The sequence below is a fragment of the Carassius gibelio genome, chromosome B22 (assembly GCF_023724105.1).
Source record: "Carassius gibelio isolate Cgi1373 ecotype wild population from Czech Republic chromosome B22, carGib1.2-hapl.c, whole genome shotgun sequence".
Classification (NCBI taxonomy): domain Eukaryota; kingdom Metazoa; phylum Chordata; class Actinopteri; order Cypriniformes; family Cyprinidae; genus Carassius; species Carassius gibelio.
Window position 1 is genome coordinate 41832905 of NC_068417.1, and position 27566 is coordinate 41860470.

The following is a 27566-nucleotide window of genomic DNA, read 5'->3' on the forward strand; positions in this document are numbered from 1 at the left end:
ATTTTGCCAAAAAATAGAGTCAATGCCCGATCTCTGAATCTTAGCAGGTTTAGGTCTGGTTAGTACTTTTATGAGAGACTGCCTAGGAATACCAGGTGCTTTAAGCTTTTGGGGTTTCTTTCCTACTTATATAATGCACTGGCGATAAGATTGGCTGTTCTTTAAATAGCCCTCTCTTTGCAGCAGACTTCGCTTACGGCCATACCAACCTGGCTATGCCTGATCTCGTCTGATCTCGGAAGCTAAGCAGGTTTGGGCCTGGTTAGTACTTGGATGGGAGACCGCCTGGGAAAACCAGGTGCTGTAAGCTTTTTGGAAATTTTTCACTTAGTATATAATAATTTTGCCAAAAAATAGAGTCAATGCCTGATCTCTGAATATTAGCAGGTTTGGGCCTGCTTAGTACATGGATGCGAGACTGCCTGGGAATACCAGGTGCTTTAATCTTTTTGGAAAATTTCACGAATTATATAACAATCTTTCATTAAAAAAAAAAAAAAAAAAAAAAAAAAAAAAAGAGTCAATGCCCGATCTCTGAATCTTAGCAGGTTTAGGTCTGGTTAGTACTTTTATGAGAGACTGCCTAGGAATACCAGGTGCTTTAGGCTTTTGGGTTTTCTTTCCTACTTATATAATGCACTGGCGATAAGATTGGCTGTTCTTTAAATAGCCCTCTCTTCAATCAATCAATCAATCAACTTTATTTATATAGTGCTTTAAACAAAATACATTGCGTCAAAGCACTGAACAACATTCATTTGGAAAACAGTGTCTCAATAATGCAAAATGATAGTTAAAGGCAGTTCATCATTGATTTCAGCTATGTCATCTCTGTTCAGTTGAAATAGTGTCTGTTTTTATTTGCAATCAAGTCAATGATATCGCTGTAGATGAAGTGACCCCAACTAAGCAAGCCAGAAGCGACAGCGGCAAGGAACCGAAACTCCATCGGTGACAGAATGGAGAAAAAAACCTTGGGAGAAACCAGGCTCAGTTGGGGGGTCAGTTCTCCTCTGACCAGACGAAAACCAGTAGTTCAATTCCAGGCTGCAGCAAAGTCAGATTGTGCAGAAGAATCATCTGTTTCCTGTGGTCTTGTCCTGGTGCTCCTCTGAGACAAGGTCTTTACAGGGGATCTGTATCTGGGGCTCTAGTTGTCCTGGTCTCCGCTGTCTTTCAGGGCAGTAGAGGTCCTTTCTAGGTGCTGATCCACCATCTGGTCTGGATACGTACTGGATCCGGGTGACTGCAGTGACCCTCTGATCTGGACACAGACTGGATCTCGTGGCCACGGTGACCTCGGAACAAGAGAGAAACAGACAAATATTAGCGTAGATGCCATTCTTCTAATGATGTAGAAAGTACGGTGTTATGTGAAGTGTTTCCGGTTCCGGTTTACCTAATTAATGCAGCCTAAAAATCCTTTAACGGATTTGGATATTAAAAGCATATTAGTATGTTATGTGTATGCCAGGTTAAAGAGATGGGTCTTTAATCTAGATTTAAACTGCAAGAGTGTGTCTGCCTCCCGAACAATGTTAGGTAGGTTATTCCAGAGTTTAGGCGCCAAATAGGAAAAGGATCTGCCGCCCGCAGTTGATTTTGATATTCTAGGTATTATCAAATTGCCTGAGTTTTGAGAACGTAGCGGACGTAGAGGAGTATAATGTAAAAGGAGCTCATTCAAATACCGAGGTGCTAAACCATTCAGGGCTTTATAAGTAATAAGCAATATTTTAAAATCTATACGATGTTTGATAGGGAGCCAGTGCAGTGTGGACAGGACCGGGCTAATATGGTCATACTTCCTGGTTCTAGTAAGAACTCTTGCTGCTGCATTTTGGACTAGCTGTAGTTTGTTTACCAAGCGTGCAGAACAACCACCCAATAAAGCATTACAATAGTCTAACCTTGAAGTCATAAATGCATGGATTAAAATTTCTGCATTTGACATTGAGAGCATAGGCCGTAATTTAGATATATTTTTGAGATGGAAAAATGCAGTTTTACAAATGCTAGAAACGTGTCTTTCTAAGGAAAGATTGCGATCAAGTAGCACACCTAGGTTCCTAACTGATGACGAAGAATTGACAGAGCAACCATCAAGTCTTAGACAGTGTTCTAGGTTATTACAAGCAGAGTTTTTAGGCCCTATGATTAACACCTCTGTTTTTTCTGAATTTAGCAGTAAGAAATTACTCGTCATCCAATTTTTTATATCGACTATGCATTCCATTAGTTTTTCAAATTGGTGTGTTTCACCAGGCTGCGAGGAAATATAGAGCTGCGTATCATCAGCATAACAGTGAAAGCTAACACCATGTTTCCTGATGATATCTCCCAAGGGTAACATATAAAGCGTGAAGAGTAGCGGCCCTAGTACTGAGCCTTGAGGTACTCCATACTGCACTTGTGATCGATATGATACATCTTCATTCACTGCTACGAACTGATGGCGGTCATATAAGTACGATTTAAACCATGCTAATGCACTTCCACTGATGCCAACAAAGTGTTCAAGTCTATGCAAAAGAATGTTGTGGTCAATTGTGTCAAACGCAGCACTAAGATCCAATAAAACTAATAGAGAGATACACCCACGATCAGATGATAAGAGCAGATCATTTGTAACTCTAAGGAGAGCAGTCTCAGTACTATGATACGGTCTAAATCCTGACTGGAAATCCTCACATATACCATTATTCTCTAAGAAGGAATATAATTGTGAGGATACCACCTTTTCTAGTATCTTGGACAGAAAAGGGAGATTCGAGATTGGTCTATAACTAACAAGTTCTCTGGGGTCAAGTTGTGGCTTTTTTATGAGAGGCTTAATAACAGCCAGTTTGAAGGTTTTGGGGACATATCCTAATGACAATGAGGAATTAATAATAGTCAGAAGAGGACCTATGACTTCTGGAAGCACCTCTTTTAAGAGCTTAGATGGTATAGGGTCTAACATACATGTTGTTGGTTTAAATGATTTAACAAGTTTATACAATTCTTCCTCTCCTATAGTAGAGAATGAGTGGAACTGTTCCTCAGGGGGTCTATAGTGCACTGTCTGATGTGATACGGTAGCTGACGGCTGAATGGTTGCAATTTTATCTCTAATAGTATCGATTTTAGAAGTAAAGTAGTTCATAAAGTCATTACTGTTGTGGTGTTGGGAAATGTCAACACTTGTTGAGGCTTTATTTTTCGTTAATTTAGCCACTGTATTGAATAAATACCTGGGGTTATGTTTGTTTTCTTCTAAAAGAGAAGAAAAGTAATCAGATCTAGCAGGTTTTAATGCTTTTCTATAGGATATGCTACTTTCCCGCCAAGCAATACGAAATACCTCTAGTTTTGTTTTCCTCCAGCTGCGCTCCATTTTTCGGGCTGCTCTCTTTAGGGTGCGAGTATGCTCATTATACCATGGTGTCAAACTGTTTTCCTTAACCTTCCTTAAGCGTAAAGGAGCAACTGTATTTAAAGTGCTAGAAAAGAGAGAGTCCATAGTTTCTGTTACATCATCAAGTTGTTCTGAGGTTTTGGATATGCTAAGGAATTTGGATACATCAGGAAGATAACTTAAAAAGCAGTCTTTTGTGGTAGAAGTGATGGTTCTTCGATACTTGTAACAAGAAGTAGAATTTACAATTTTGGCTATATGAAGTTTACACAGAACTAAATAATGATCTGAGATATCATCACTTGGCTGAATAATTTCAACACTATCAACATCAATTCCATGTGACAGTATTAAATCTAGAGTATGATTTCGACAATGAGTAGGTCCTGAAACATGTTGTCTAACACCAATAGAGTTCAGAATGTCTATAAATGCTGATCCCAATGCGTCTTTTTCATTATCGACATGGATATTAAAATCACCAACTATTAAGACTTTATCTGCAGCCAGAACTAACTCGGATGTAAAATCACCAAACTCTTTAATAAAGTCTGTATGGTGCCCTGGTGGCCTGTATACAGTAGCCAGTACAAACATAAGAGGGGATTTATCATTAACATTGGTTTCTCTGGATAATGTTATATGAAGCACCATTACTTCAAACGAGTTATACTTGAAGCCTGCCCTCTGAGAAATCCTAAAAATGTTGTTATAAATTGAAGGAACTCCTCCCCCTTTGCCTTTTAAACGCGGCTCATGTTTATAACAGTAATCTTGGGGGGTGGACTCATTTAAAATAATGTAATCATCAGGTTTTAGCCAAGTTTCTGTCAAACAGAGCACATCTATATTATGATCAGTTATCATATTATTTACAAAAAGTGTTTTTGTAGAAATGGATCTGATATTCAATAAGCCAATCTTTATCATTTGTTTATCCATATTGCATTTGTTTTTTATTTGTTGAACCTCAATTAAATTGTTAACCTTAACTTGGTTTGGACAGTTTTTGTATTTTCTAGTTCGGGGAACAGACACAGTCTCTATAGTGTGATATCTAGGTGAAAGAGTCTCTATGTGCTGAGAATTAACTGACCTCTGTGACGGGAGGCAGCTAGCAGACGATCGGTTTAGCCAGTCTGTCTGCTTCCTGACCTGGGCCCCAGTTAGTCAAGTATAAACACTAAGACTATTTGCCATATTTCTAGACAGAAGAGCAGCACCACTTCTTCAGCAGCACTCTTTGCAGCAGACTTCGCTTACGGCCATACCAACCTGGCTATGCCCGATCTCGTCTGATCTCGGAAGCTAAGCAGGTTTGGGCCTGGTTAGTACTTGGATGGGAGACCGCCTGGGAATACCAGGTGCTGTAAGCTTTTGGACATTTTTCACTTAGTATATAATAATTTTGCCAAAAAATAGAGTCAATGCCCGATCTCTGAATCTTAGCAGGTTTAGGTCTGGTTAGTACTTTGATGAGAGACTGCCTAGGAATACCAGGTGCTTTAAGCTTTTGGGTTTTCTTTCCTACTTATATAATGTACTGGCGATAAGATTGGCTGGTCTTTAAATAGCCCTCTCTTTGAAGCAGACTTCGCTTACGGCCATACCAACCTGGCTATGCCCGATCTCGTCTGATCTCGGAAGCTAAGCAGGTTTGGGCCTGGTTAGTACTTGGATGGGAGACCGCCTGGGAATACCAGGTGCTGTAAGCTTTTTGGACATTTTTCACTTAGTTTATAATAATTTTGCCAAAAAATAGAGTCAATGCCTGATCTCTGAATATTAGCAGGTTTGGGCCTACTTAGTACATGGATGGGAGACTGCCTGGGAATACCAGGTGCTTTAATCTTTTTGGAAAATTTCACGAATTATATAATAATCTTTCATTAAAAAAAAAAAAAAAGAGTCAATGCCCGATCTCTGAATCTTAGCAGGTTTAGGTCTGGTTAGTACTTTTATGAGAGACTGCCTAGGAATACCAGGTGCTTTAAGCTTTTGGGTTTTCTTTCCTACTTATATAATGTACTGGCGATACGATTGGCTGTTCTTTAAATAGCCCTCTCTTCAATCAATCAATCAATCACCTTTATTTATATAGTGCTTTAAACAAAATACATTGCGTCAAAGCACTGAACAACATTCATTTGGAAAACAGTGTCTCAATAATGCAAAATGATAGTTAAAGGCAGTTCATCATTGAATTCAGCTATGTCATCTCTGTTCAGTTGAAATAGTGTCTGTTTTTATTTGCAATCAAGTCAATGATATCGCTGTAGATGAAGTGACCCCAAGTAAGCAAGCCAGAGGCGACAGCGGCAAGGAACCGAAACTCCATCGGTGACAGAATGGAGAAAAAAACCTTGGGAGAAACCAGGCTCAGTTGGGGGGTCAGTTCTCCTCTGACCAGACGAAAACCAGTAGTTCAATTCCAGGCTGCAGCAAAGTCAGATTGTGCAGAAGAATCATCTGTTTCCTGTGGTCTTGTCCTGGTGCTCCTCTGAGACAAGGTCTTTACAGGGGATCTGTATCTGGGGCTCTAGTTGTCCTGGTCTCCGCTGTCTTTCAGGGCAGTAGAGGTCCTTTCTAGGTGCTGATCCACCATCTGGTCTGGATACGTACTGGATCCGGGTGACTGCAGTGACCCTCTGATCTGGACACAGACTGGATCTCGTGGCCACGGTGACCTCGGAACAAGAGAGAAACAGACAAATATTAGCGTAGATGCCATTCTTCTAATGATGTAGAAAGTACGGTGTTATGTGAAGTGTTTCCGGTTCCGGTTTACCTAATTAATGCAGCCTAAAAATCCTTTAACGGATTTGGATATTAAAAGCATATTAGTATGTTATGTGTATGCCAGGTTAAAGAGATGGGTCTTTAATCTAGATTTAAACTGCAAGAGTGTGTCTGCCTCCCGAACAATGTTAGGTAGGTTATTCCAGAGTTTAGGCGCCAAATAGGAAAAGGATCTGCCGCCCGCAGTTGATTTTGATATTCTAGGTATTATCCAATTGCCTGAGTTTTGAGAACGTAGCGGACGTAGAGGAGTATAATGTAAAAGGAGCTCATTCAAATACTGAGGTGCTAAACCATTCAGGGCTTTATAAGTAATAAGCAATATTTTAAAATCTATACGATGTTTGATAGGGAGCCAGTGCAGTGTGGACAGGACCGGGCTAATATGGTCATACTTCCTGGTTCTAGTAAGAACTCTTGCTGCTGCATTTTGGACTAGCTGTAGTTTGTTTACCAAGCGTGCAGAACAACCACCCAATAAAGCATTACAATAGTCTAACCTTGAAGTCATAAATGCATGGATTAAAATTTCTGCATTTGACATTGAGAGCATAGGCCGTAATTTAGATATAATTTTGAGATGGAAAAATGCAGTTTTACAAATGCTAGAAACGTGTCTTTCTAAGGAAAGATTGCGATCAAGTAGCACACCTAGGTTCCTAACTGATGACGAAGAATTGACAGAGCAACCATCAAGTCTTAGACAGTGTTCTAGGTTATTACAAGCAGAGTTTTTAGGCCCTATGATTAACACCTCTGTTTTTTCTGAATTTAGCAGTAAGAAATTACTCGTCATCCAATTTTTTATATCGACTATGCATTCCATTAGTTTTTCAAATTGGTGTGCTTCACCAGGCTGCGAGGAAATATAGAGCTGCGTATCATCAGCATAACAGTGAAAGCTAACACCATGTTTCCTGATGATATCTCCCAAGGGTAACATATAAAGCGTGAAGAGTAGCGGCCCTAGTACTGAGCCTTGAGGTACTCCATACTGCACTTGGGATCGATATGATACATCTTCATTCACTGCTACGAACTGATGGCGGTCATATAAGTACGATTTAAACCATGCTAATGCACTTCCACTGATGCCAACAAAGTGTTCAAGTCTGTGCAAAAGAATGTTGTGGTCAATTGTGTCAAACGCAGCACTAAGATCCAATAAAACTAATAGAGAGATACACCCACGATCAGATGATAAGAGCAGATCATTTGTAACTCTAAGGAGAGCAGTCTCAGTACTATGATACGGTCTAAATCCTGACTGGAAATCCTCACATATACCATTATTCTCTAAGAAGGAATATAATTGTGAGGATACCACCTTTTCTAGTATCTTGGACTGAAAAGGGAGATTCGAGATTGGTCTATAACTAACAAGTTCTCTGGGGTCAAGTTGTGGCTTTTTTATGAGAGGCTTAATAACAGCCAGTTTGAAGGTTTTGGGGACATATCCTAATGACAATGAGGAATTAATAATAGTCAGAAGAGGACCTATGACTTCTGGAAGCACCTCTTTTAAGAGCTTAGATGGTATAGGGTCTAACATACATGTTGTTGGTTTAAATGATTTAACAAGTTTATACAATTCTTCCTCTCCTATAGTAGAGAATGAGTGGAACTGTTCCTCAGGGGGTCTATAGTGCACTGTCTGATGTGATACGGTAGCTGACGGCTGAATGGTTGCAATTTTATCTCTAATAGTATCGATTTTAGAAGTAAAGTAGTTCATAAAGTCATTACTGTTGTGGTGTTGGGAAATGTCAACACTTGTTGAGGCTTTATTTTTCGTTAATTAAGCTACTGTATTGAATAAATACCTGGGGTTATGTTTGTTTTCTTCTAAAAGAGAAGAAAAGTAATCAGATCTAGCAGGTTTTAATGCTTTTCTATAGGATATGCTACTTTCTCGCCAAGCAATACGAAATACCTCTAGTTTTGTTTTCCTCCAGCTGCGCTCCATTTTTCGGGCTGCTCTCTTTAGGGTGCGAGTATGCTCATTATACCATGGTGTCAAACTGTTTTCCTTAACCTTCCTTAAGCGTAAAGGAGCAACTGTATTTAAAGTGCTAGAAAAGAGAGAGTCCATAGTTTCTGTTACGTCATCAAGTTGTTCTGAAGTTTTGGATATGCTAAGGAATTTGGATACATCAGGAAGATAACTTAAAAAGCAGTCTTTTGTGGTAGAAGTGATGGTTCTTCGATACTTGTAACAAGAAGTAGAATTTACAATTTTGGCTATATGAAGTTTACACAGAACTAAATAATGATCTGAGATATCATCACTTGGCTGAATAATTTCAACACTATCAACATCAATTCCATGTGACAGTATTAAATCTAGAGTATGATTTCGACAATGAGTAGGTCCTGAAACATGTTGTCTAACACCAATAGAGTTCAGAATGTCTATAAATGCTGATCCCAATGCGTCTTTTTCATTATCGACATGGATATTAAAATCACCAACTATTAAGACTTTATCTGCAGCCAGAACTAACTCGGATGTAAAATCACCAAACTCTTTAATAAAGTCTGTATGGTGCCCTGGTGGCCTGTATACAGTAGCCAGTACAAACATAACAGGGGATTTATCATTAACATTGGTTTCTCTGGATAATGTTATATGAAGCACCATTACTTCAAACGAGTTATACTTGAAGCCTGCCCTCTGAGAAATCCTAAAAACGTTGTTATAAATTGAAGCAACTCCTCCCCCTTTGCCTTTTAAACGCGGCTCATGTTTATAACAGTAATCTTGGGGGGTGGACTCATTTAAAATAATGTAATCATCAGGTTTTAGCCAAGTTTCTGTCAAACAGAGCACATCTATATTATGATCAGTTATCATATTATTTACAAAAAGTGTTTTCGTAGAAATGGATCTGATATTCAATAAGCCAATCTTTATCATTTGTTTATCCATATTGCATTTGTTTTTTATTTGTTGAACCTCAATTAAATTGTTAACCTTAACTTGGTTTGGACATTTTTTGTATTTTCTAGTTCGGGGAACAGACACAGTCTCTATATAGTGTGATATCTAGGTGAAAGATTCTCTATGTGCTGAGAATTAACTGACCTCTGTGACGGGAGGCAGCTAGCAGACGGTCGGTTTAGCCAGTCTGTCTGCTTCCTGACCTGGGCCCCAGTTAGTCAAGTATAAACACTAAGACTATTTGCCATATTTCTAGACAGAAGAGCAGCACCACTTCTTCAGCAGCACTCTTTGCAGCAGCACTCTTTGCAGCAGACTTCGCTTACGGCCATACCAACCTGGCTATGCCCGATCTCGTCTGATCTCGGAAGCTAAGCAGGTTTGGGCCTGGTTAGTACTTGGATGGGAGACCGCCTGGGAATACCAGGTGCTGTAAGCTTTTTGGACATTTTTCACTTAGTATATAATAATTTTGCCAAAAAATAGAGTCAATGCCCGATCTCTGAATATTAGCAGGTTTGGGCCTGGTTAGTACATGGATGGGAGACTGCCTGGGAATACCAGGTGCTGTAAGCTTTTGGACATTTTTCACTTAGTATATAATAATTTTGCCAAAAAATAGAGTCAATGCCCGATCTCTGAATCTTAGCAGGTTTAGGTCTGGTTAGTACTTTGATGAGAGACTGCCTAGGAATACCAGGTGCTTTAAGCTTTTGGGTTTTCTTTCCTACTTATATAATGTACTGGCGATAAGATTGGCTGGTCTTTAAATAGCCCTCTCTTTGCAGCAGACTTCGCTTACGGCCATACCAACCTGGCTATGCCTGATCTCGTCTGATCTCGGAAGCTAAGCAGGTTTGGGCCTGGTTAGTACTTGGATGGGAGACTGCCTGGGAATACCAGGTGCTTTAATCTTTTTGGAAATTTTCACGAATTATATAATAATCTTTCATTAAAATAAAAAGAAAAAAAAAAAAGAGTCAATGCCCGATCTCTGAATCTTAGCAGGTTTAGGTCTGGTTAGTACTTGTATGAGAGACTGCCTAGGAATACCAGGTGCTTTAAGCTTTTGGGTTTTCTTTCCTACTTATATAATGTACTGGCGATAAGATTGGCTGTTCTTTAAATAGCCCTCTCTGCAATCAATCAATCAATCACCTTTATTTATATAGTGCTTTAAACAAAATACATTGCGTCAAAGCACTGAACAACATTCATTTGGAAAACAGTGTCTCAATAATGCAAAATGATAGTTAAAGGCAGTTCATCATTGAATTCAGCTATGTCATCTCTGTTCAGTTGAAATAGTGTCTGTTTTTATTTGCAATCAAGTCAATGATATCGCTGTAGATGAAGTGACCCCAACTAAGCAAGCCAGAGGCGACAGCGGCAAGGAACCGAAACTCCATCGGTGACAGAATGGAGAAAAAACCCTTGGGAGAAACCAGGCTCAGTTGGGGGGTCAGTTCTCCTCTGACCAGACGAAAACCAGTAGTTCAATTCCAGGCTGCAGCAAAGTCAGATTGTGCAGAAGAATCATCTGTTTCCTGTGGTCTTGTCCTGGTGTTCCTCTGAGACAAGGTCTTTACAGGGGATCTGTATCTGGGGCTCTAGTTGTCCTGGTCTCCGCTGTCTTTCAGGGCAGTAGAGGTCCTTTCTAGGTGCTGATCCACCATCTGGTCTGGATACGTACTGGATCCGGGTGACTGCAGTGACCCTCTGATCTGGACACAGACTGGATCTCGTGGCCACGGTGACCTCGGAACAAGAGAGAAACAGACAAATATTAGCGTAGATGCCATTCTTCTAATGATGTAGAAAGTACGGTGTTATGTGAAGTGTTTCCGGTTCCGGTTTACCTAATTAATGCAGCCTAAAAATCCTTTAACGGATTTGGATATTAAAAGCATATTAGTATGTTATGTGTATGCCAGGTTAAAGAGATGGGTCTTTAATCTAGATTTAAACTGCAAGAGTGTGTCTGCCTCCCGAACAATGTTAGGTAGGTTATTCCAGAGTTTAGGCGCCAAATAGGAAAAGGATCTGCCGCCCGCAGTTGATTTTGATATTCTAGGTATTATCCAATTGCCTGAGTTTTGAGAACGTAGCGGACGTAGAGGAGTATAATGTAAAAGGAGCTCATTCAAATACTGAGGTGCTAAACCATTCAGGGCTTTATAAGTAATAAGCAATATTTTAAAATCTATACGATGTTTGATAGGGAGCCAGTGCAGTGTGGACAGGACCGGGCTAATATGGTCATACTTCCTGGTTCTAGTAAGAACTCTTGCTGCTGCATTTTGGACTAGCTGTAGTTTGTTTACCAAGCGTGCAGAACAACCACCCAATAAAGCATTACAATAGTCTAACCTTGAAGTCATAAATGCATGGATTAAAATTTCTGCATTTGACATTGAGAGCGTAGGCCGTAATTTAGATATAATTTTGAGATGGAAAAATGCAGTTTTACAAATGCTAGAAACGTGTCTTTCTAAGGAAAGATTGCGATCAAGTAGCACACCTAGGTTCCTAACTGATGACGAAGAATTGACAGAGCAACCATCAAGTCTTAGACAGTGTTCTAGGTTATTACAAGCAGAGTTTTTAGGCCCTATGATTAACACCTCTGTTTTTTCTGAATTTAGCAGTAAGAAATTACTCGTCATCCAATTTTTTATATCGACTATGCATTCCATTAGTTTTTCAAATTGGTGTGTTTCACCAGGCTGCGAGGAAATATAGAGCTGCGTATCATCAGCATAACAGTGAAAGCTAACACCATGTTTCCTGATGATATCTCCCAAGGGTAACATATAAAGCGTGAAGAGTAGCGGCCCTAGTACTGAGCCTTGAGGTACTCCATACTGCACTTGTGATCGATATGATACATCTTCATTCACTGCTACGAACTGATGGCGGTCATATAAGTACGATTTAAACCATGCTAATGCACTTCCACTGATGCCAACAAAGTGTTCAAGTCTATGCAAAAGAATGTTGTGGTCAATTGTGTCAAACGCAGCACTAAGATCCAATAAAACTAATAGAGAGATACACCCACGATCAGATGATAAGAGCAGATCATTTGTAACTCTAAGGAGAGCAGTCTCAGTACTATGATACGGTCTAAATCCTGACTGGAAATCCTCACATATACCATTATTCTCTAAGACGGAATATAATTGTGAGGATACCACCTTTTCTAGTATCTTGGACAGAAAAGGGAGATTCGAGATTGGTCTATAACTAACAAGTTCTCTGGGGTCAAGTTGTGGCTTTTTTATGAGAGGCTTAATAACAGCCAGTTTGAAGGTTTTGGGGACATATCCTAATGACAATGAGGAATTAATAATAGTCAGAAGAGGACCTATGACTTCTGGAAGCACCTCTTTTAAGAGCTTAGATGGTATAGGGTCTAACATACATGTTGTTGGTTTAAATGATTTAACAAGTTTATACAATTCTTCCTCTCCTATAGTAGAGAATGAGTGGAACTGTTCCTCAGGGGGTCTATAGTGCACTGTCTGATGTGATACGGTAGCTGACGGCTGAATGGTTGCAATTTTATCTCTAATAGTATCGATTTTAGAAGTAAAGTAGTTCATAAAGTCATTACTGTTGTGGTGTTGGGAAATGTCAACACTTGTTGAGGCTTTATTTTTCGTTAATTTAGCCACTGTATTGAATAAATACCTGGGGTTATGTTTGTTTTCTTCTAAAAGAGAAGAAAATTAATCAGATCTAGCAGGTTTTAATGCTTTTCTATAGGATATGCTACTTTCCCGCCAAGCAATACGAAATACCTCTAGTTTTGTTTTCCTCCAGCTGCGCTCCATTTTTCGGGCTGCTCTCTTTAGGGTGCGAGTATGCTCATTATACCATGGTGTCAAACTGTTTTCCTTAACCTTCCTTAAGCGTAAAGGAGCAACTGTATTTAAAGTGCTAGAAAAGAGAGAGTCCATAGTTTCTGTTACATCATCAAGTTGTTCTGAGGTTTTGGATATGCTAAGGAATTTGGATACATCAGGAAGATAACTTAAAAAGCAGTCTTTTGTGGTAGAAGTGATGGTTCTTCGATACTTGTAACAAGAAGTAGAATTTACAATTTTGGCTATATGAAGTTTACACAGAACTAAATAATGATCTGAGATATCATCACTTGGCTGAATAATTTCAACTCTATCAACATCAATTCCATGTGACAGTATTAAATCTAGAGTATGATTTCGACAATGAGTAGGTCCTGAAACATGTTGTCTAACACCAATAGAGTTCAGAATGTCTATAAATGCTGATCCCAATGCGTCTTTTTCATTATCGACATGGATATTAAAATCACCAACTATTAAGACTTTATCTGCAGCCAGAACTAACTCGGATGTAAAATCACCAAACTCTTTAATAAAGTCTGTATGGTGCCCTGGTGGCCTGTATACAGTAGCCAGTACAAACATAACAGGGGATTTATCATTAACATTGGTTTCTCTGGATAATGTTATATGAAGCACCATTACTTCAAACGAGTTATACTTGAAGCCTGCCCTCTGAGAAATCCTAAAAACGTTGTTATAAATTGAAGCAACTCCTCCCCCTTTGCCTTTTAAACGCGGCTCATGTTTATAACAGTAATCTTGGGGGGTGGACTCATTTAAAATAATGTAATCATCAGGTTTTAGCCAAGTTTCTGTCAAACAGAGCACATCTATATTATGATCAGTTATCATATTATTTACAAAAAGTGTTTTCGTAGAAATGGATCTGATATTCAATAAGCCAATCTTTATCATTTGTTTATCCATATTGCATTTGTTTTTTATTTGTTGAACCTCAATTAAATTGTTAACCTTAACTTGGTTTGGACATTTTTTGTATTTTCTAGTTCGGGGAACAGACACAGTCTCTATAGTGTGATATCTAGGTGAAAGAGTCTCTATGTGCTGAGAATTAACTGACCTCTGTGACGGGAGGCAGCTAGCAGACGGTCGGTTTAGCCAGTCTGTCTGCTTCCTGACCTGGGCCCCAGTTAGTCAAGAATAAACACTAAGACTATTTGCCATATTTCTAGACAGAAGAGCAGCACCACTTCTTCAGCAGCACTCTTTGCAGCAGACTTCGCTTACGGCCATACCAACCTGGCTATGCCCGATCTCGTCTGATCTCTGAAGCTAAGCAGGTTTGGGCCTGGTTAGTACATGGATGGGAGACTGCCTGGGAATACCAGGTGCTGTAAGCTTTTGGACATTTTTCACTTAGTATATAATAATTTTGCCAAAAAATAGAGTCAATGCCCGATCTCTGAATCTTAGCAGGTTTAGGTCTGGTTAGTACTTTGATGAGAGACTGCCTAGGAATACCAGGTGCTTTAAGCTTTTGGGGTTTCTTTCCTACTTATATAATGTACTGGCAATAAGATTGGCTGGTCTTTAAATAGCCGTCTCTTTGCAGCAGACTTCGCTTACAGCCATACCAACCTGGCTATGCCCAATCTCGTCTGATCTCGGAAGCTAAGCAGGTTTGGGCCTGGTTAGTACTTGGATGGGAGACCGCCTGGGAATACCAGGTGCTGTAAGCTTTTTGGAAATGTTTCACTTAGTATATAATAATTTTGCCAAAAAATAGAGTCAGTGCCGATCTCTGAATATTAGCAGGTTTGGGCCTGGTTAGTACATGGATGGGAGACTGCCTGGGAATACCAGGTGCTGTAAGCTTTTTGGACATTTTTCACTTAGTATATAATAATTTTGCCAAAAAATAGAGTCAATGCCGATCTCTGAATATTTGCAGGTTTGGGCCTGGTTAGTACATGGATGGGAGACTGCCTGGGAATACCAGGTGCTTTAATATTTTTGGAAAATTTCACGAATTATATAATAATCTTTCATAAAAAAAAATAAAAAAAAAGAGTCAATGCCCGATCTCTGAATCTTAGCAGGTTTAGGTCTGGTTAGTACTTTGATGAGAGACTGCCTAGGAATACCAGGTGCTTTAAGCTTTTGGGTTTTCTTTCCTACTTATATAATGTACTGGCGATAAGATTGGCTGTTCTTTAAATAGCCCTCTCTTCAATCAATCAATCAATCAATCACCTTTATTTATATAGTGCTTTAAACAAAATACATTGCGTCAAAGCACTGAACAACATTCATTTGGAAAACAGTGTCTCAATAATGCAAAATGATAGTTAAAGGCAGTTCATCATTGAATTCAGCTATGTCATCTCTGTTCAGTTGAAATAGTGTCTGTTTTTATTTGCAATCAAGTCAATGATATCGCTGTAGATGAAGTGACCCCAACTAAGCAAGCCAGAGGCGACAGCGGCAAGGAACCGAAACTCCATCGGTGACAGAATGGAGAAAAAAACCTTGGGAGAAACCAGGCTCAGTTGGGGGGTCAGTTCTCCTCTGACCAGACGAAAACCAGTAGTTCAATTCCAGGCTGCAGCAAAGTCAGATTGTGCAGAAGAATCATCTGTTTCCTGTGGTATTGTCCTGGTGCTCCTCTGAGACAAGGTCTTTACAGGGGATCTGTATCTGGGGCTCTAGTTGTCCTGGTCTCCGCTGTCTTTCAGGGCAGTAGAGGTCCTTTCTAGGTGCTGATCCACCATCTGGTCTGGATACGTACTGGATCCGGGTGACTGCAGTGACCCTCTGATCTGGACACAGACTGGATCTCGTGGCCACGGTGACCTCGGAACAAGAGAGAAACAGACAAATATTAGCGTAGATGCCATTCTTCTAATGATGTAGAAAGTACGGTGTTATGTGAAGTGTTTCCGGTTCCGGTTTACCTAATTAATGCAGCCTAAAAATCCTTTAACGGATTTGGATATTAAAAGCATATTAGTATGTTATGTGTATGCCAGGTTAAAGAGAATTGGGTCTTTAATCTAGATCTAAACTGCAAGAGTGTGTCTGCCTCCCGAACAATGTTAGGTAGGTTATTCCAGAGTTTAGGCGCCAAATAGGAAAAGGATCTGCCGCCCGCAGTTGATTTTGATATTCTAGGTATTATCAAATTGCCTGAGTTTTGAGAACGTAGCGGACGTAGAGGAGTATAATGTAAAAGGAGCTCATTCAAATACCGAGGTGCTAAACCAAGCGTGCAGAACAACCACCCAATAAAGCATTACAATAGTCTAACCTTGAAGTCATAAATGCATGGATTAACATTTCTGCATTTGACATTGAGAGCATAGGCCGTAATTTAGATATATTTTTGAGATGGAAAATTGCAGTTTTAGAAATGCTAGAAACGTGTCTTTCTAAGGAAAGATTGCGATCAAGTAGCACACCTAGGTTCCTAACTGATGACGAAGAATTGACAGAGCAACCATCAAGTCTTAAACAGTGTTCTAGGTTTATACAAGCAGAGTTTTTAGGCCCTATGATTAACACCTCTGTTTTTTCTGAATTTAGCAGTAAGAAATTACTCGTCATCCAATTTTTTATATCGACTATGCATTCCATTAGTTTTTCAAATTGGTGTGTTTCACCAGGCTGCGAGGAAATATAGAGCTGCGTATCATCAGCATAACAGTGAAAGCTAACACCATGTTTCCTGATGATATCTCCCAAGGGTAACATATAAAGCGTGAAGAGTAGCGGCCCTAGTACTGAGCCTTGAGGTACTCCATACTGCACTTGTGATCGATATGATACATCTTCATTCACTGCTACGAACTGATGGCGGTCATATAAGTACGATTTAAACCATGCTAATGCACTTCCACTGATGCCAACAAAGTGTTCAAGTCTATGCAAAAGAATGTTGTGGTCAATTGTGTCAAACGCAGCACTAAGATCCAATAAAACTAATAGAGAGATACACCCACGATCAGATGATAAGAGCAGATCATTTGTAACTCTAAGGAGAGCAGTCTCAGTACTATGATACGGTCTAAATCCTGACTGGAAATCCTCACATATACCATTATTCTCTAATAAGGAATATAATTGTGAGGATACCACCTTTTCTAGTATCTTGGACAGAAAAGGGAGATTCGAGATTGGTCTATAACTAACAAGTTCTCTGGGGTCAAGTTGTGGCTTTTTTATGAGAGGCTTAATAACAGCCAGTTTGAAGGTTTTGGGGACATATCCTAATGACAATGAGGAATTAATAATAGTCAGAAGAGGACCTATGACTTCTGGAAGCACCTCTTTTAAGAGCTTAGATGGTATAGGGTCTAACATACATGTTGTTGGTTTAAATGATTTAACAAGTTTATACAATTCTTCCTCTCCTATAGTAGAGAATGAGTGGAACTGTTCCTCAGGGGGTCTATAGTGCTCTGTCTGATGTGATACGGTAGCTGACGGCTGAATGGTTGCAATTTTATCTCTAATAGTATCGATTTTAGAAGTAAAGTAGTTCATAAAGTCATTACTGTTGTGGTGTTGGGAAATGTCAACACTTGTTGAGGCTTTATTTTTCGTTAATTTAGCCACTGTATTGAATAAATACCTGGGGTTATGTTTGTTTTCTTCTAAAAGAGAAGAAAAGTAATCAGATCTAGCAGGTTTTAATGCTTTTCTATAGGATATGCTACTTTCCCGCCAAGCAATACGAAATACCTCTAGTTTTGTTTTCCTCCAGCTGCGCTCCATTTTTCGGGCTGCTCTCTTTAGGGTGCGAGTATGCTCATTATACCATGGTGTCAAACTGTTTTCCTTAACCTTCCTTAAGCGTAAAGGAGCAACTGTATTTAAAGTGCTAGAAAAGAGAGAGTCCATAGTTTCTGTTACATCATCAAGTTGTTCTGAGGTTTTGGATATGCTAAGGAATTTGGATACATCAGGAAGATAACTTAAAAAGCAGTCTTTTGTGGTAGAAGTGATGGTTCTTCGATACTTGTAACAAGAAGTAGAATTTACAATTTTGGCTATATGAAGTGTTGGGAACTCAGAAACGAAGACCAGGAGACTCTTGGGTAATCTTCAGCAGGATTCTTTATTGAGAACGCTCTGCGTGGCGCTGCAGTCATCAAGAGGTCTAAATTGTCCTTAAGACATTGTAGATTATATACATTCAAGTGGGAGGGATCCATACAGTAGAGGTGGAGACCATTTTAACAAAGCATGCAAATGCAATCAGGAAGATACCAGACACTGGCATCTTCCCAGCCTTGATCTTATCAGCATAACAGTGTTATTTAAATACAGAGGTGCCTGACAGTACACTGATACCTTCACATTATCATAGAGACAAAAGGCACAGCTGTGCCTTGAGCTTCAAGGAAGAACACAAAGACAAAAGGTTAATGTCTCAGACACTTGATTCTCCTGATTTGAGCTTCTTGGATCTCAACTTTATTACCCCAAAAAGTCTACTATTATATTGGAACCTAGATTTAACATTTTCTAAATTTGTAATCCCACAGTCCTCCCGTTGAGAGTTCTAATAACTCTCACAATAAAAATTTAAACATTTAAAAGTTCATTCTTGTAACCTGTGATCGTTACAGGCACATAGCACTTGCTCTGTGTTGATTGTCTGTAGTGACGAATGGCATGTTGACACAGAAACAAACATGCAGCTAGGGTCTGTCTAGTTCTTATGGGTAATAATCTTTTCTGGTCGGAATTATCATTTCCTCGTGATGGGCATGAGTAAGTTGTTGAATAAAACACTTGATACTGTGGGCGCATAGATAGTACACCAGTAGTAAGAACAACAGCAGAATTGCTATTTCCTTGATCCACAGCCAGGGTTTACCTAACAGGTTTCCGAACCATGATGAATTGTCTTCAGTCATCTGGTGTAATTTTGATGAAAGTTCAAGAATGTCTTGTTGAATTTTGTTCAAGTTCTCTGTTGGATCCAGTAAACCGGTGCAGCACTCAGGTCCGATAATGGTACATGCTCCCCCTTGCATTGCAAGAATGTAATCCAAGGCAACTCTGTTCTGTAAGATCATTATCTTGTGTGAAGCGAGAGTGTTTGTGATGTTACCCAAGGCCAAAGCTGTATCATTGGCCAGTTTCTGTACAGAATTCGATAAGCTTCTAACTTGATCCAGGGCTTGCATGACACCATAAGATGGGATCAATGTTCCCAGAGTTCTGGACCACCATGTTTGTGCACAAGTGAGTCCTGGAATGCAGTGATCTTCTGTGTTCGTGGTAGGAGCTGAATCACTTAAACGTGGAATATTTTGTAAGGTGGTGTTGCCTGTTATTAGGACTGTAGTGGATTTCACATTTTCTCTGACTGCAGGTAGGGCATAGACTAAGGTGCACCTTCCATTCAACTTTACTGGTAGCACACTATAGATTGAGGTTCCGCATAACCAAAACATGCCTGTTGGGGGGGAAATCCTGCACCATTGGTTCACATTAAATAGCTTAGGGAATGATCGAGTTTGCCTAATACATACTTCCACATCCTCATTCTTTTGTCGTGTGGATGGTGAAATTTCTGTCTTCAGTGACATTCCCATTTTAATTATGAAACCACATGCAGCACTGGGAATTTTTCCCAAATCTTTAGAGTCTAAGGATAGCTGTTCAACACACCAACTAAATTTCATTGGTAAGAGTAAGTCTGTCATAACAGGTGTGGTTGAGGTCAAATTGCAGGAACTTAAACCTGGAATGCAACATGGTGAGGCTTGAGGAACAGTCACGTTATGACATGTGCTTTGGTTAAAAATTCCATTAGTGACAACACCAAATAGGGTGCAGGTATCACAGTCAGAAATGGGGTGTGCTACCCATGGGATTCCTGCTCCTACAGAAGGTGGATGTGGCATGCAAACGTTCTTTCCAGCAAACAAGGAGTTTCTTGACATATTCATCAGCTCTAAGAATATGTTGTTTCTCGAGTCTATACTTTGTGCGATGTCCATGATGATTACTAGTACGGCAATCTTGATCATGTTGATGGATGACTGAAGTTCCCCTGTATGATTCTCTGCGTTGTGTATTTAATTTATATATATATATATATATATATATATATATATATATATAATTTTTTTTTTTTTTTTTTCGTTACAGTTGGCTCGGTTGTGGGTCTGGTTGTCTTTTAAAAGTGGTGTCGTCATACACAGGTGAGGAGGTCGGTGTGTATGAGCCTCGGGACAGCCATCAAGTGGTATCTGCACAGAGTAAGAAAGAAAACAAACAACGACAGAGCAGCATTTGTTGAAAAAAAAAAACTGTAAACACTAGGGTTGTATCCTCTGGTCGATTTGAGTCTGTTATTGTTGTTCCTTTCTTTCCCTATATCTTTATTACTGCGACACCTAAAGAACAGTGAGGTAAGGATGGACTAGTAGGTGGGGGAATGCCTAAAAGGGAATCTTCACCGCAGGATTGGCCCCCGAAGCCTGTTGCATTCGGTTCTTTCCTGGGCTCCTCACTGGTCCATGTGTCCTATCCTATCCCTGTAGGTGGAGGAACAACTTTACAGTGTGAAACATGAGTCCATGTTTTCCTTCCCTGACAAAACACTGCAGCTGCTGTAATCAACATCACTTGATGTGGTCCGTGCCACTTAGGCTCTAACGGCTTGTTTCTGAATGACTTTATCATGACCCACTGACCTGGGATGATTGTGTGCCCCCCTTCTGGTGGAGTCTGCCAACATAACTCAACTCTCTCTCTGGCACTCTGTACTGCCTTTGTGAGGTTTTCACAGTAAGTGATCAGGGCATCTGAGGCTATGTGTACATCAGCATTTCTAAGATCAATCACACCTGGCATCTGCATTGGGCGTCCTGTAATAATCTCATGAGGGCTCAGTCCTACTGATCTGTTAGGTGACGCTCTTATACTACACAATACCGCTGGCAGTGCCTCGACCCATTGTACTCCTTCCTGGTGCATTTTGCTTAGCCTGGTTTTTATAGTTCTGTTTGCTCGTTCAACTTGTCCTGATGCTTGTGGCCTATAGGGGCAGTGAAGATTCCACTTAATTTTCAACATTTTAGACACTTCCTTGACTACCTGTCCTGTGAAGTGTGTACCTTGATCTGAGTCAATGCAATCTGGTAATCCCCATCTGGGAATGAAATCAGTGACTAGACATTTAGCAGTATGTGCAGCTGTAGCACGCCCTGTTGGATAAGCTTCTAGCCATCTAGAGAACTTATCCAATACTACTAAAACATCAGTTTTTCCCTTACAAGGAGGCAATGATATGTAATCAACTTGCAGGTGACGAAATGGTCCTGGTGGAGCTGGAGTATGTGTTGCTGCTGTAGCTGCTGCTGGCACATCATTATTTTTTTGACATGTAACACATCTCTTGACTGTTTCGGTTGCTACATTTCTGAATTTTGGATTCCACCATTGATTTGTGAACCTGTGATTCATTGTTGCTGGACCACTGTGACCCAAATTGTGTATTTGTTGAGCCAAATATGGCAGCAGTGATTCAGGAGCAACATACTTCCCCTCTTTGGTCCAGCATCCAGATGAATCTACTGTGGCCCCTTTGTCTAACCATGTCCATGCTTCATATAGAGGAGCGTCTTTGTACAGATCAATAATTGATTTAGGAGGCAGAATTGTCTTCTGTGCTATACTATCTGAACACACTTGTACAGTTACATAGGAACAAGCCTGTTTAGCAGCTACATCAGCAAGAGCATTACCTTTAGCTTCTGCAGTGTTAGTTGTGAGATGTGCTTTCACTTTGATCACCGCTAATTTCTTTGGAAGTTTCATGGAAAACAATAAATCTTTTACTAATCCAGCATGCTTAATGGGGGATCCAGCAGAAGTTAGAAACGGTCTAGCTTGCCAAATGACACCAAAATCATGAACCACCCCAAAAGCATATCTGGAATCAGTGTAAATATTTGCAATCGATCCTGAAGCTAGCGTGCATGCTCTAGTTAAGGCTACTAGTTCTGCAGCTTGAGCTGAAAAATGATCTGGAAGACGGCCTGAAGCTACAACTTCAGTGGTGGAAGTTACTGCATAACCTGCTCGTCTGTTTCCCTCAATGACTTGAGCTGAACCATCAACAAACAACTCCAATTCTGCATTCTCTATGGGAGTTTCTTTTATGTCACTTATAGCTTCGTATGTAAGCGTAACACAATCGTGAGTTATTTCACCCTCATCCTCTAACAAAACTTCAGTCATTGCAGACATCATACATGAGGATGGGTTTGTTACTGGTGCACGTTGTAAAACAATGTTCGGGGCTGTGAGGGTCGTTAACCAATTTCCCCAACGAGAGGAGGTGACAGAAGTGACTTTTGCTTGATTCATTAGTGCGGACACTGCATGAGGACATCTTACATTTATAGTCTGTCCTAGCACCATTCCTGTTGAAGCCTGAAGAGCTAGATGAACTGCCTGCACTGCTCTAAGACATGGGCCCATGCCTTGAGCAACTATGTCAAGTTTACATGAATAGTAATGAATTGGGCGTAAACTGCCCCCATGATCTTGCATTAAACATGCAGTCATAAAGCCTAAGTGTTCATGTACATAAAACACAAAGGGTTTATTAGATTGTGCAATTCCTAATGCTGGTGCTTGACATAGTGCTTTCTTTAAATCATTGAAAGCTTTGAGGTGAATTTCTTCCATACAAACAGTATCAGAATCTTTAACCTGGCCTTTCAACAAGTCATAGAGAGGCTGAGCAATTGAGGCATATTCTTCAATCCAAGGTCTACAGTAACCTGCTGTTCCTAAAAATGATCTGAGTGTTTTAATGGTTGTAGGTGGAGGTATGGCTTTGACTGAAGCGGCTCGATCCTGTGTAATAGATCTATTTCCTGCACCAATTGTTTGACCCAGAAATGTGACTTGATTTTTAGCAATTTGAGCTTTGTGAAAGCTGCATTTGTGTCCTCTTTTCTGCAAATAGTCCAACAATGCTGCCAATTCAGTTTGATGTACCTCGTGATCTGTAGAGGCTACCAAAATATCATCGACATATTGAATCATAGTGGACTGTTTTACTGGACATTCTGGGTCACACAAATCACGTCTGACAGCCTGATGGTATAAAGTTGGGGAATTCTGAAATCCCTGGGGCAAACGTGTCCACTGATATTGTTCATAGTCAACTGTAAAAGCTAACCATGTCTGGCTGTCAGAGTGCAAGGGTACAGAAAAGAATCCATTAGACATATCAATTACAGAAAAAAAACCTTACAATCTAATGGTAAGCCATTACAAATTGTAGATGGATCTGCCACTAGGGGGGTGATTTTATCAATATGTTTATTGGCTACTCTGTAGTCTATGGTGAGTCTCCATGTCCCATTAGATTTCTTGATGGGCCATATGGGTGAGTTACAGGGACTGTTTGTTTTAACTAGCACTCCTTGCTTCAGCAATTTTTCCACAATAGGTTTTATCCCCTGTATAGCTTCCTTACTGATAGGATATTGTTTGGTAACAGGAGGTGGAGTTCCTGTCAATTTGACTGGTTCTACACCTGTCAAAAACCCACAATCATCTTTGTCTTTAGCCCAAATTGGATGATTCTGTAAGAAAGCGTACTCAGGAGTTATTACATTATTGGTAGAAACTTGTGCTGAGGAAATTTTAATGCTAGCTGATTCTGAGGACATGTCTAAAGTCAGGTGTACTTGTCTGAGTAGATCCATGCCTAGAATTGCACCTGTATTTAATGGAGCACATAGCAATTTTGTAGTCAGAGTCTTTGGGCCTAATTGTACATCTATGGACGGGGTTTCATACAAAACAGAATCTTCACCTATTACACCGGTTAAACAAAGTTTAGTTTTCTTGTATGGGATGTTTAAGCCTTCAGCCAATTTTATAGGAATTACTGTAATTTCTGCACCTGTATCAAGCAAAAAGTCAATCTCTTTCTCTTGTATGCTACCTTTCACAAAAATTTGTTTGTCATTGTGATGTATTACAGGGTAAAGGTAGCTACTCACAGCCCCAACAATTAGTTTTTTTCCTGTTCTTTTTGTGCTTTTAGAAGAACCTGAGCGAGCTGTCCTAAAGTTTCTGTGGTCATTGTAGGACTAACTTCAGGATTGTAGGCGGGCTGAGAAGGAGCAGAATTATGCATAACATTTCTTCTACTATCTTTCAACTTCTTTCTACACTCTTTCTCCCAGTGACCTGATCTTTCACAGTAATTGCATTTGCCTTCTCTTTTGGGCCATCTATGGTCATGTTTCCTTGTGCTAAATGTAGCTGCTGCTGCTACTCTCACTTTTGTCTTAACATCCGCATCTCTTTCCCATGTAGCTAAACTGTCTAGATTATTTCTGAGAGTTTTGTTAGACCAAGTGATATCTAGGAATGGCAAGGCTTTTCGGTACTCCACTACAAGGCCATCTGACCAGATGCGTACTAATGGTCCTTTGTCATCTAGAACACTTTCAGGATCATCAGCAATTCCACTGTAAGTTACTGCTGACTGACAAAATCTTTCAGTGTATTCACTCACAGTTTCTTCTTTCCTCTGCACACAGTTAGTGATTCTAGACCAGTCTATTTTGGGTCCTATAATATTTTTTTGAATTTTCAAAACACCTTCCCTCAAATCACCTTTACTGACATGTTTTAATTCAGAAGTAACAGCAGACTCAAAAGTGTTGAATTCAGATTCAGTTAGAATTTGTGACATCAGCTGTGTGACTTCTGCTAACGACATGTCGTAGAGACGCATTTTGCTGATTAATGCTCTTCTAAATTCAGAAAAATTTGTGCGTGCTGAGGGTAAGCTCTGGGAGAGTCTCTCTATATCTTTAGGTCCTAGAACTTTGGTAACAGTTTGTACCTGGACAACAGAGGGGTTCGGAGTAACACTTTCAGTTCCCTCAATTCCCTGAGATCTCCTCCTAGCACCACATACCTTTACAGAATCTACAGGCACATCAGTTACTGACTGGATGGCTACATCTGTTTCAAAGAAAGTTTGTAAATCAGGATAAATGCTATCAGTCTGACTAACTTCTTCCACATCAGTTTTTGCTGCAGCTTTGTTGCGATTCAGTTTCTTAGTCAAAGAGGATACTCTGGCTCTGAGCTCTTTGTTCTGTTCCTCTAGTTCTGAGGTACGCTGAGACTGTTGCGTAGCTAGCGCTAAACCAAATTCTCTGTGGCAGCAGATAATGCCTTTCAAATTGTTCTTGCGAATACATGCTCCTAGTACCTTTTTACACTCATCTACAGACCAAGTTTTGTCTGGATGGATATCATATTTCTGAGTTAGTTCTTGTCTAACTTTCTCAGTGACTATTAGGTTCATTTGCACACCTAACAGTGATTTGAATTTGCTATCCGACCACAAAGGAGTCGCGAGACCACCTTTTTCAGTTGTGGGGATCAATCGAGCATTCTTTCTAAACATCTTGTGATGTCTTTCTGACACAAAAGGACACTTCTAACACTTCCCTGACAAGCAGAGGATAAAAACACACTTTTAGCACTTATGTGATGCTAATCTTCCCTGCTTAACAGAGGATTATTTTCATCTATAAAATATAATTTTTATAGGGTAACTTAACACAAACTTTTAGCACTTTATGCTAAACTTCCCTGCCAGACACAGAGGGTAGCAAAATATTAGCATGTGATGCTAATCTTCCCTGGCTAAACAGAGGATTATTTTCATCTCTAAAGTATCCTTTTTAGAGGGTCACTTAGTTAACCAAACCCTACAGCTGTCTGTTAACTCTTCTCTGACGGCGCAGAGGCTAACAAATTTGTTCTGGTCTTAAAGGTTCTTTTGGATAGAGGTACACTCACCAACCATTGGTTGTAAAGAAAGATTCAGTCTGGAATGAAGTCTGATCTTTGTTGAGGTTGCAGTTTCAATCTGGATTCAGGTGAGAAGCTCTATCCGGGTCACGGCGCCAAAAACTGTTGGGAACTCAGAAACGAAGACCAGGAGACTCTTGGGTAATCTTCAGCAGGATTCTTTATTGAGAACGCTCTGCGTGGCGCTGCAGTCATCAAGAGGTCTAAATTGTCCTTAAGACATTGTAGATTATATACATTCAAGTGGGAGGGATCCATACAGTAGAGGTGGAGACCATTTTAACAAAGCATGCAAATGCAATCAGGAAGATACCAGACACTGGCATCTTCCCAGCCTTGATCTTATCAGCATAACAGTGTTATTTAAATACAGAGGTGCCTGACAGTACACTGATACCTTCACATTATCATAGAGACAAAAGGCACAGCTGTGCCTTGAGCTTCAAGGAAGAACACAAAGACAAAAGGTTAATGTCTCAGACACTTGATTCTCCTGATTTGAGCTTCTTGGATCTCAACTTTATTACCCCAAAAAGTCTACTATTATATTGGAACCTAGATTTAACATTTTCTAAATTTGTAATCCCACAGAAGTTTACACAGAACTAAATAATGATCTGAGATATCATCACTTGGCTGAATAATTTCAACACTATCAACATCAATTCCATGTGACAGTATTAAATCTAGAGTATGATTTCGACAATGAGTAGGTCCTTAAACATGTTGTCTAACACCAATAGAGTTCAGAATGTCTATAAATGCTGATCCCAATGCGTCTTTTTCATTATCGACATGGATATTAAAATCACCAACTATTAAGACTTTATCTGCAGCCAGAACTAACTTGGATGTAAAATCACCAAACTCTTTAATAAAGTCTGTATGGTGCCCTGGTGGCCTGTATACAGTAGCCAGTACAAACATAACAGGGGATTTATCATTAACATTGGTTTCTCTGGATAATGTTGTATGAAGCACCATTACTTCAAACGAGTTATACTTGAAGCCTGCCCTCTGAGAAATCCTAAAAACGTTGTTATAAATTGAAGCAACTCCTCCCCCTTTGCCTTTTAAACGTGGCTCATGTTTATAACAGTAATCTTGGGGGGTGGACTCATTTAAAAAAAATGTAATCATCAGGTTTTAGCCAAGTTTCTGTCAAACAGAGCACATCTATATTATGATCAGTTATCATATTATTTACAAAAAGTGTTTTCGTAGAAATGGATCTGATATTCAATAAGCCAATCTTTATCATTTGTTTATCCATATTGCATTTGTTTTTTATTTGTTGAACCTCAATTAAATTATTAACCTTAACTTGGTTTGGACATTTTTTGTATTTTCTAGTTCGGGGAACAGACACAGTCTCTATAGTGTGATATCTAGGTGAAAAAGTCTCTATGTGCTGAGAATTAACTGACCTCTGTGACGGGAGGCAGCTAGCAGACGGTCGGTTTAGCCAGTCTGTCTGCTTCCTGACCTGGGCCCCAGTTAGTCAAGTATAAACACTAAGACTATTTGCCATATTTCTAGACAGAAGAGCAGCACCACTTCTTCAGCAGCACTCTTTGCAGCAGACTTCGCTTACGGCCATACCAACCTGGCTATGCCCGATCTCATCTGATCTCGGAAGCTAAGCAGGTTTGGGCCTGGTTAGTACTTGGATGGGAGACCGCCTGGGAATACCAGGTGCTGTAAGCTTTTTGGA

The 27566-nt window shown here is 39.9% G+C and overlaps 1 protein-coding gene and 8 non-coding genes across 10 annotated transcripts in view; 8 read left to right on the forward strand and 1 right to left on the reverse strand.

Moving 5' to 3' along the window:
* Positions 1-26438, reverse strand: part of LOC127987501 (protein NYNRIN-like) — a 363443-nt gene extending 337005 nt beyond the window's left edge. The window contains exons 1-2 of one of the 2 annotated variants that reach the window (XR_008161230.1): positions 25841-26438; positions 20297-21026 (exon numbers count right to left, since the gene is read on the reverse strand). Coding sequence is in view for 1 of the 2 variants with exons in the window: in XM_052589851.1 (XP_052445811.1) it covers positions 20513-23233 (2721 nt within the window). In the remaining variant the exon portion in view is untranslated. Of the gene's footprint in view, positions 1-20296; positions 25492-25840 lie in introns of those variants that run through there. The other variant, XM_052589851.1, reaches the window with a different exon arrangement.
* LOC127995631 (5S ribosomal RNA) lies at positions 192-310 on the forward strand. Its single transcript, XR_008168571.1, has one exon. It is a non-coding gene; the product is annotated as a 5S ribosomal RNA (ribosomal RNA).
* On the forward strand, positions 4655-4773 carry LOC127995484 (5S ribosomal RNA). Its single transcript, XR_008168431.1, has one exon. It is a non-coding gene; the product is annotated as a 5S ribosomal RNA (ribosomal RNA).
* On the forward strand, positions 4994-5112 carry LOC127995496 (5S ribosomal RNA). Its single transcript, XR_008168443.1, has one exon. It is a non-coding gene; the product is annotated as a 5S ribosomal RNA (ribosomal RNA).
* Positions 9458-9576, forward strand: LOC127995510 (5S ribosomal RNA). The gene has a single exon (XR_008168454.1). It is a non-coding gene; the product is annotated as a 5S ribosomal RNA (ribosomal RNA).
* LOC128005672 (5S ribosomal RNA) lies at positions 9934-10052 on the forward strand. Its single transcript, XR_008178309.1, has one exon. It is a non-coding gene; the product is annotated as a 5S ribosomal RNA (ribosomal RNA).
* Positions 14252-14370, forward strand: LOC128005143 (5S ribosomal RNA). Its single transcript, XR_008177805.1, has one exon. It is a non-coding gene; the product is annotated as a 5S ribosomal RNA (ribosomal RNA).
* Positions 14591-14709, forward strand: LOC128000494 (5S ribosomal RNA). Its single transcript, XR_008173276.1, has one exon. It is a non-coding gene; the product is annotated as a 5S ribosomal RNA (ribosomal RNA).
* A 1002-nt stretch (positions 26439-27440) lies between the features above and the next one.
* LOC128009804 (5S ribosomal RNA) lies at positions 27441-27559 on the forward strand. Its single transcript, XR_008181499.1, has one exon. It is a non-coding gene; the product is annotated as a 5S ribosomal RNA (ribosomal RNA).
* Positions 27560-27566: the final 7 nt, after the last annotated feature.